Source organism: Nannobrachium achirus (genome assembly GCF_963921795.1).
Source record: "Nannobrachium achirus genome assembly, chromosome: 11".
In the NCBI taxonomy this organism is placed as follows: domain Eukaryota; kingdom Metazoa; phylum Chordata; class Actinopteri; order Myctophiformes; family Myctophidae; genus Nannobrachium; species Nannobrachium achirus.
The window spans coordinates 49,517,499-49,527,972 of record NC_137820.1 but is presented as its reverse complement, the minus strand read 5'-3'; the positions used below and the strand labels follow the sequence as shown (position 1 = coordinate 49,527,972).

At 42.6% G+C, this 10,474-nt stretch overlaps 1 protein-coding gene across 1 annotated transcript in view; it reads left to right on the top strand.

The window, feature by feature from the left end:
- Positions 1-10,474, top strand: part of crabp1a (cellular retinoic acid binding protein 1a) — a gene marked incomplete at both ends in the record, with an annotated part of 31,183 nt that overhangs the window by 2,923 nt on the left and 17,786 nt on the right. The window contains one exon of the mRNA XM_080736449.1: positions 1,909-2,087. Within this exon, the coding sequence (XP_080592575.1) occupies positions 1,909-2,087 (179 nt within the window). The remainder of the gene's footprint in view (positions 1-1,908; positions 2,088-10,474) is intronic.

The window sequence follows — 10,474 nt, the reverse complement described above, 5'->3', positions numbered from 1 at the left end:
CCTCTTTGATATTTTATTGGACCTTATTGCATCTAATCTGAGGTCAAATACACGCACGATAACGTTTTAGATAGCAAACATTGACTGCTATAGCAACAAAGACAGACATACTGTAGGCTAATGTATAGCAAGCATGGACTGTTGATGCCTGTATGTATGTTTTATCTAACCAGAGACTGGTGGTCTTACCTCATCGTACATAAATGTACTCTAATTTTACATAATTGGGACGATGCCCGTTGGGCAAACATGCTAGCCTGGAAATCAGACGAATCTCCCACAGTTAAAAAAGGCAATCCTGGGAAGATTGGTCTGGCACTTCATTTAGCTCACCCCAGAGTTGTGGCTTACCAATCAGAGTCCACTATTCAAAGTAGGCCATTTTTTGCTACGACGTTTGAATCTGTTTGTAACCGCAACTTGGAAATTAATCTTCAACACCGAAGTTCCAGACTAATATCTACGCATTGTGGGAACCTTTTCCACACTGTAAAATCATCAAGGACGATGATACACGAAATAAGAAGACTGTAAAATCAGTTTAATTTATCTGCAAAGTTAGGCATATTAATCTGACAGTTCACAAATCCCTCTGAGTCACAGAGTATCCATTTTGTTCCCAACTATCAATCTGGCACCCCCTCATGGACCGCTAGGGGGTCCCCGGACCCCATGCTGAGAACCACCGCCGTACAGTATGTGATGAGATATGACATGAGGGGCCAGGGGTCCTGTGGGTGGGTGGAGTGAAGTGGAAACCGGGACAGAAGGACAGGGGGTCAATTCAGAGACTGTTTGGGTCAATTAGAGTCCAGACAAAACAAAGCAGGGGGTGTCTGCCTCCAGAACGGATTACATCTCGCTCATCAACCCCTCACACTTTCATCTCTCTCTTTCTTCCTCATTGTCTATCTCCCTCTTTCTCTCATATACTGTACGCAGATTAAAAAAGGGCAAAAAAGAAAAACAGGGGAATAATTTTGCTACTAGATATATTGAATATGGTGTATACATTTTTGTGAGCAAAAAAATATTTTTACAGCATGGCTCTGCATAAAACTTGCCTTCTATAAGAGGTCAACCTATGTGTGTGCGTACGTCCAGAGCTAATCTGCCAGTAGGCGAAAGAAGTACCTCCAGTCCTCCACTACAGTCTTTTCACATTGTAGTTTTTATTCATTAAACCCTAACCCTAACCCTTTATGAACTTTAATTAATAATGGAAGTCAAGGTCTCCCATCAGACTGAAACCTTGCCCAACGTCATAGATACATCAAAAAGTGTGTTATAGACGACTCGAATCCCAGTCTGGCCACATGAAGTCTGAGATCCACATGGGATCCATTCCATGCCATTCTCAGGTGGACTCCGAGATCCACATTATTAGATTTATATGTCCTCATTCAGGGCTCTGATAGCCTCAAGGGAAAAAAAATCTAACCATCAGTTCGAAGTGGAGCGGTGACTTTGAGCAGCTATACCCTGTGTGTGTGTGTGTGTGTGTGCGTGCGCGTGTGTCTAGGCTGCGCAACAGTGCCCTTCTGGTCACCCAGCGGTATTGCAGATGTTCATGCTGCACGGGACAGGGGGACAGGGTTGACGACACACCAAGTCAAACATGAGAGCCGGCTTCACCACTCAGCAGAATCTCTTAATTTATCTCTGTCTAACTCTCTATCCTGCTCTGTCCCTCTCAACCAGTAGACAGTTGAGACTATCCAGTGCTCATCATCGCTAAGCTATGTCGATCCTATGTTTTGCATAATGATTTAATCAGTTTTAAAAAATATATGTACAAAAATCTAAACCTTTTAAAAAATAGAAGCTGTGTGGTTATGTGCTCAGAGACAGCATACATGGCTTCCAGTCCATGTTTCACATTTCTAAATCTATGTTCTTCTAACCCAGGTGTGAACGCCATGCTAAGGAAGGTGGCTGGAGCTGCTGCATCTAAACCCCATGTGGAGATCCGCCAGGACGGAGAGCAGTTCTACATCAAGACCTCCACCTCGGTCAGGACCACCGAGATCAACTTTCACGTTGGAGAGGAGTTCAACGAGGAGACGGTGGACGGCCGCAAATGCAAGGTAAAATGATTGGGTTTCAATCATAGAGCGTACAATGTGCATTATGTCAATATTATATCCATATTGTGATATATATTTATTTTATTTTTAGATTTGTTTTGGGGCTTTTTTTATGCCTTTATTTGATAGGACAGTAGACTGACAGGAAATGGGGAGAGAGATGGGGAATGACATGTGGCAAAGGTCGTCCGGATCAGGAATCGAACCGGCGACGCCAGCAAGCATCATAGCCTAGTATGTGGTATGCACCTTGACCACCAGGCCAGCGGGCGCCCCGATATTGTGATAATGAGGCTGGATATATATCATCTGGGGTTAATTGCTTCTCGTAATATCGTGATATGGCAAAAGTGTTGTATTTTCCTGGTTTTAATCATGTACGCCTTATTTATAAAAGAAAATTGTGAGCTTGTAGACTGGCTATTTTCACAATATTTGACAATTCTTGAACTTAATGGAAATGTTATATTATCGTCAATACAATATTAGAGTCACAATATTCTGAGGTATTCATACTTGATTTTGTCCATATCTCCCAGCCCAACAGAGACTTAATTACAGTTACAGAAGAAGGTTGCGCGGTCAGTTATTCCCCAAGCATAAAGACAGTGACTTACATGTAAAGGAGCACTTTACCCATTTTCAGCCTTATCTTCAATGTAATTGGTCCTCACTAAAGTAATGCTCACTATAAGATGGCACAATTTCCGTCTACTCTCTCTGCATCTCATTGATGGGCTGTGGACAGTTCAGAAAACCAACTACCTACTTTGATGGGGATTCCAACCTAATAGAAACAAACAGCCTTTCTCCTCCTAGAAAGTTAGAATGCTGAAATAGAAGTCATTATTCTTTCATTAATAATAAAAAATAAAAGTTTGAAACCTTGTTTGAAATGACCAAACCTTTATGATGTCACTGGTAGGCAGGTTTCTGAACTGTCCAGAGCCCTCCTCTGAGACAGTGATCAGTAGATAGAAATGATGCCATCTTATTGAGCATCAGTGAGATAGACAATAGCTTAAGTGGTCCTTTAAGTACAGTAAATTGAATTCATAAAATCCTTACGCTGTGTAAAATCATATTATGATGTTATAACAAGTATTATTGTAAAACTAACGTGAGTCAGTGAACATGACTCTACTATTATGTAAGACTTATTTTCATCCACATTCAACTGCCTTCACACACACACACACACACACACACACACACGCACACGCACACGCACGCACACGCACACGCACACACACACGCGCACACACACACGCGCACACACACACACAGACATGCACACGCAAACACACACCAAATCTGTGGGTGTGTGTGTGTGTGTGTGTGTGTGTGTGTGTGCGCGCACGCATGCTTGTGTGAGAACACTACAGATCTGTGATCAGTCAAAGTCTTCAGGGTTCTCGACCGTTGATTTGGTCCATGAGAAATGAACACCTCCTCCACACAGAGGGCTGGGAGCAGGGATTAGAGAGCCTTGGCTGAGATCAGATGGATGACAGCCTCTCTCTGGCTCTGCCTGAGGGAGAGTTCTCACACACCTACCTAGAATAATGATATCGCTGCAAGGCCCTGTCCTTAGTCACTGGCACTGCAACAAGAACCTTCACCTAGAACAGTAGACAACAGAACCAAGTTTAGTATGTGAACGGTCACAGCTTGTCCGTATGTATCTCTGTCTATAAGGCCTGACACTGGTTCTATGGGTTTGTCGCCCTGACATCATGCTCTGATGTCAGTGTGATGTCAGGGGAACAACTCTACCATGGGTTTGCCGCTCTGACATCTCTCTCTGGCTTCACTGTGATGTCACACTAACAGAATCCCTTTTATGCCCATATATGGAGTTCCCTGATGTCATCAATATTAAGCCCATATCTAACAGGACTTCATATGGGAATAAAATGCCCATATATGGAGGCCACATCAGCCACATACCACACTAATGGCTGGTTCTACAGACAGGGATCTCCATGAATGGGCATGAAATGGTATGATGTCAGATGTCATAGACATCATATAGGACTTTCACATAACCAATAACTGAGTAAGCATGTTTGGGCTCTCATGCATATCTCCATATACAGTACATGGGTACCAGGGGTCTCCATATATGCATGGGTAACTGGTCCGATATACATTACTGGTCAGATGGCCAATAATTCATATCACCCTGTGGCATCTTACTAGTGATATCAACTAACTATATGTTCAAGGATTTTATAGTGTGCATAACTGGGGATTGTTGAACTCATGTTCCCGACTTACATCGCTCCAGAGTGGTCATGGTCTATAGTGCTTTAAAAGATAGTAGCCTAGCCTACTGCCGTTCCTCTGGCAGGGCCACTATGTAATGTATACTCTTGTAGAAGCAGATAAGGAAGAACAGCTAATCCACGAGGACAAGAGAATTACAATCACTGTACAAGACATTGCAGCCACCTTACCTAGAGTACACCCCATTTGAAAACCGCAGGTGTCTAACTTCTCTCAACGACATGGTGTCAGTCTCTGTGCTAAAGTGTCTTACTCTTGATTGATTGATTGATTGATTGATTGATTGAAGACTCTATTAGAAGTTTTCATAGGAAAAGGTACAGTTTCATGACAGTACAGTGCACTGGTACAAGGTCAACTAAAACGAGATCCTAGTAAGCGTTACACACAGGAAACTTCTCATATAACATTGAATGACAAACAGATGGAACACAGTACTATGCAGTAGATATCGTCAGAAAGAAAACAGTGCAAAGAAATATATAGAATAGAAGAGTCAGGGGGAGGGTAAGGCTAGGCTAGGTTTATTTTTTTTACCAGATATGAGTGCCTACCGTCTGTAAATGGTCTTTCTGGGCGATTTTAAAGGATGTTAGGGATTTACACTCGGTACCCTTCGGTAAGGCGTTCCACATTTTGGTGGTATAACAGAAGAACGAGTTTGATTGTACAACATCAGTCCTATATCTTCAGTTGGAGGCTCTTATTTCAAAGAGTTTAAATACATCACCCATATGGAAAATTGCGTCTTTCACAACACCATTCCTCTGCTATGTTATCTATCTTTATGTTCTCATTATTTGTATTGCTGTTATTTTATCCACAACACTGACAAAGCTTTGATTACAAGCATTTCAGTTCCTGCAACATTGCGACAGCTGCACTGTAAGTATGTGATTGTGACAATAAAACTCTTGAACCTTGTACTTATACTGAAATCAGATGTATGAGGACAAATGAAAGTGGAAGAAGCAGAGAAGTTGAGAAGAAGCAGTAATTTGGATCAATTATTTTTTCCCTTACGCTGCAGAGACGCGGTGAATAAGCATTCTTAAGTCTTGAAATTCAATTGTCCATATATTCATTCAATACCCATCATTTTAGAGAACTGAACTCTTGACAGTTTGGCTTTCGCCCACTACTGGGATGAGATCTGGTGACTAGACAGACTGACATATCGTATAGCTTACAACATTTTCATGCTTTTCAAACCACATCATGAACAAATGGCATTTGTGGAATAGGTTGTTTACAATCCAGAAGACACCACTTCCTTCAGAACAAAATGTGTTAGCTGTTATGCTGTTATGTGAGTAGAAAATACATTGTAAAGGCACAGGATGGACCTAAACCACGTCAAAACATGGAATCAAAGTCAGAAGAACATTAGCTGAGGATCAGATTCGTACTTTTCTTAAAAGAAAAGATAAACAATGCTAAATATAAGCAAATATATTGCATACAAACTTTTAATATGATAGAGTGCCTCAATCATATACAAGTTGGTGCCTTTATTCGTAACGAAGAATCTCAGAAAATGTACTTTAACTTTATTATATATCACAGCTGACTGAGTTTATCTGATAATTAAATACAATTGAGGATGAATAAAGCACCAGGCTTTTCCTCAAAGTTATTTTCCCATGGAGTAGAACTAATAGATCAAACTCTCTCCACCACTTTATAAAACCAAACTCACAATTTCCAGAATTCTTGGGAAATGTCATGCTGTGGTGTTCATACTTGTGGAGAGACAATTGTGTGGAAAAATGTGCAAATACGTGCATTCACAACATTTTGTCGATAACATTCAACCAAGAACCCGAATAATGTGTTGTTTCGAACTTGCACAAGCCTGGCAGATTTCAGTTCATATTTCAATGCATACACACAGCCATTTAAAACAAAAATGTGTATTAAGATAATTATTCACAAATACAGCTATGCAAGTCAGTTCTGCCTCCAGTGTATTTCATAGCTAAATTCACAGATATCATAAATGTTCCCGCTATATGCTCTTGTCTGATGGGTGGTGGTGCTACATGTGGCCATCATGTTGCATTTTAAAGCAAGCAAACATTACCCAATTGTTTCGCAGCAGGAGACGCACTGTAGCATCTCCCTGTGTCTGGGTCCCTGGGGCTGGGCCATTCTAGGTTACTGGGCACGATAGACGGCACTCTAGTGACAGCACAGACAGGTCTTAGCCTCTCTGTCTGGGAGAGCAGAGTTAATGATGCAATATATAGTCTACTGTCAAAATGTATGTTCTGCAAAGTTCTGCTGCACTAATGTGAAGGAAACTGTCACTGTGCATGGGTAGACGTCTTGAGTGAGCTGTTTAATGTTGGGTTGTTGCAGCACTGCTAATATAAAAAAATCGAACCTCTGTTCGAAGTGGAGCTGTGTGTGTGTGTGTGTGTGTGTGTGTGTGTGTGTGTGTGTGTGTGTGTGTGTGTGTGTGTGTGTGTGTGTGTGTGTGTGTGTGTGTGTGTGTGTGGCCTGAACAACAGCGCCCTCGTGTGGTCACAAAAGGTCCTGTAGGCTACAGACAGACAGACAGACAGACACGGAGACAGACCCACACACACGGCCACGTATAGGGAGCTTGTGTTCCACACAGCTCCAACAAGCTCCTTGTAAAGCAGGAGCGACATTATTCAGTATCTAGGATCTATAAAAGTGCAGAATCAATAATAACTAGCCCTTACCCGTTTAAAGATATGAGCTCCGAAATGATGTGCAGTGTGTGGTTTATGGGATGTGCACTGTGCACACAGTATATGAGGGATGGAAAGTAACTTTAACTGGTGCTTGCATGATGTAGGAGCATCAATGTAAGAAATACCCGTTTTGTTTAATGGCTACAGAGATACTGTGTCCCCCCCGCCCACCTGCCCACCCGCCTGCACACACACCCGCCTGCACACGCACACGCACACACACACACACACACACACACACACACACACACACACACACACACACACACACACACACACACACACACACACAGAGCTGGTTAAACATGTTGCCTCAAGCTAGATGCAGAATAGATATGCCTCATGCTAGATGCAGAATAGATAGTAGATACACCATAAAAATGCTAATATACAGCATACGATTTGTGAAAGTGACAAACGGGCTTCACAGTTATGTCAGGTGTGTTCATATGCTAATGCACAGCTGGTTAAACATGTTGCCTCAAGCTAGATGCAGAATAGATATGCCTCATGCTAGATGGAGAATAGATAGTGGATACACCATAAAAATGCTAATAAACAGCATACGATTTGTGAAAGTGACAAACGGGCTTCACAGTTATGTCAGGTGTGTTCATATGCTAATGGTGATGCGATTTCAGATCAATTGCTCCAGCCACTGAGGAGAAACGCTGTTTCAGACACTCAGACATTCGCAAAATTATATGTTTGATACTTCCAATGTATATTGTGCTCCCTTTACAAAACAAAAACTAATACAAATAACTTTGGTACGAAAAAGTCTAGTTAAGAAGGGTAAAACTAAGCAAAACAAAAATGTTAAAGGTAAAGTAAAGTAAAAAAGAGGAATTTGAATTAGGTTGAGAATGCAAGACAAGGAGGGTTTTGAGGGAGGGTGCGGCAACTGAGAAAGGGGCAATTCTCGCTATTTCTACGTGTCTGAGGTTTAGGGTTAGGGTTTGGGTTAGGTTTAGGCATAGTGGTTAACTTTCACCAGGTTAGCATTCACCAGCGTCGGCCGGTTAGCATTTCACAAGGTTAACATTCACCCGCATCGAACAGATGGAACGTCGAACAAACGTTAGGTCAAAATATCGACACGCTCCCATGAGAAAGCCCAGTCACCCCAGGTTAGTTTCTTTGTCTTGGGGATGTCCAGTAGGTTGGGAGTCAGGACTGAGAGGGGGCGTGGCGTTGGAGGAGGTCAGAGAGGTACTGTAGCGAGGACCTGGTTGTTTAGGACCTTGTAGTTGTGGTGATCACTGATCAGTATCTTGAAATGTATTCTTTGTTTGACTGGGAGCAAGTGGAGGTCATGGGTGCATCTGTGTCTGTCTGTCCCAAGCCCCCAGAACCCAGGGCTAGAGTTGAAGCAAAGGGACATGGTCAAAGCTGGAACTGCAGGCGGTGTGAAAAATACATGCCTGCATACCTTACTAGTATATATAGGCCTACTCTATGGTCCGTCCGTGTGTCCCCATGCATATCTCGAGAGCCGCGTCCAACTGACCACGAAGTAGGACATTACTGCCTCGGGTCCGAATATCAATATAAATATCATCACATTAGGTGGTCGGCAAAAACAAGAAAAAAAGGTGATATTTGATTTTGTCAATATCACCCAGCCATTGTTCCTTGTACCTAAGATGTATTCAAATATGGTTGCTTGTGTATACTGTACGTATGTGTGTCTGTGGTGGAGTGTTTGTGCATTTGTGTGTGTGTGTGTGTGTGTATAAGAGTAAACAAGCATGTATGTTGGTGTGTGTACAAATGTATGCACATTTACGCGCATGCACGCGTCCTGCATGCGCGCGCACGCACACACACACACACACACACACACACACACACACACACACACACACACACACACACACACACACACACACACACACACTACATTAGAGTGTTTGTCCGAGGCAAGTGTGTGTGTGTGGAGGGGTGGTGGCTGGGGACAGTGGTCTTGTGGTTCTGTGGTTGAGAGGTTTACATGCCGGTTTGTCCCTCACAGAGATAGAGAGCAGCCTGATAGGCAGAATTAAAGATCTGTGTGACCACACCCTAAAGCAATTCTCCTACATGTACATAAACCCCATTAGCCAAAGCGCAGGAGGTATAGTAGAAATTTGGAAATCCATCTCATGTGAAAACGTGCACTGATCTTGTGTGGTGGCGGTTTTTGGGGTTCGAAGTTTCAATCAATGTATATGTATGTAATAGCCTGATAATGCTAACGTCTCCACGTGTCCACACTATTTGCCTGTCATACAACTCGCTGTCAGATGTCCTACTGTTTCTCTCTCCTATGCAGTATCCCTCAGCATTCCTACTGTTTCTCTCTCCAGTGTCCCTCAGCTTTCCTAATGTTGTCTCTCTCCTCCACGGTCTGGCTCTCAGCTTTCCTACTTTTGCTCTTCTCCCTCTAAGCTTTCCTACTGACTATCTCTCCCACACTGCCCATCTTAGCTTCCCTACTGTCTGTCTTTCCTACTCTCTCTCCCAGCCTTCCTGTCTGACCACAATTTCCTCTCATGCCATGAGTGATTCAATATGGCAGGCTCTTTCTTCACCACATCACCACTGGCTAAATGGCATTGACTGATGGCAGTGGTTGCCATAGACACAGACTTTTGGTGTAAGTAACGAAAAGGTAGAGGAGAGGAAGATAGATTTGTTTTAATGTCTCAGAGACTTAACCCATTTAGGCCTAACCTATTGTTAGGCCTAAATCAGAAATTAGCCTACAAAAACAAATATGTTGCTACATATTGTACATGTACTTTAAGCCCCTCCCATACACTAAAATGTGTTCCCGGCCTGAACCCGCTTCTTCAACCTGTCTGCTACCCTTCATCTACATACAAACTAGTACCCAAGTAACGTGGATTTCCCCAGTGAAGGCAATAAGTGGTCAGAGATTTCACCTGGACTTACCTACTCTGTGTGCTTCATGGAGAGAGAGCAGGTGGTGCTGATGTTCAGGGGTGTCGCACCAAATTCTGGGCCCTGGGTACAAGGATTCTACTGCGGGCCCCCCATGAATGTTCATCATAGGGGAAACTGGGAACGCAGTTGAAAAATAGAAGATCTAAGCTCACAGCGTGGCACTCGGTGCCGTACTGTGATCTTGTAGATCTGGTCTTTATTAGTCTTTGAATATTTCAAATCCTTCTAAGTTAAAAAAAAAAAAAACCTGTGTTTCTACGTCAGTGTTGCTCAAACTCTTTCATGTGAAGAACCCCATCTCCAAATATTTAGTTCCAGGGACTTCCCAGAAGCAAAATTTTAGTTTCAAATGTTCGCTTAAAAAATACATATTCAAAGATTTGCACACATTTTCACGACTTTTCAAAAATAGCAGATCTACAAGCT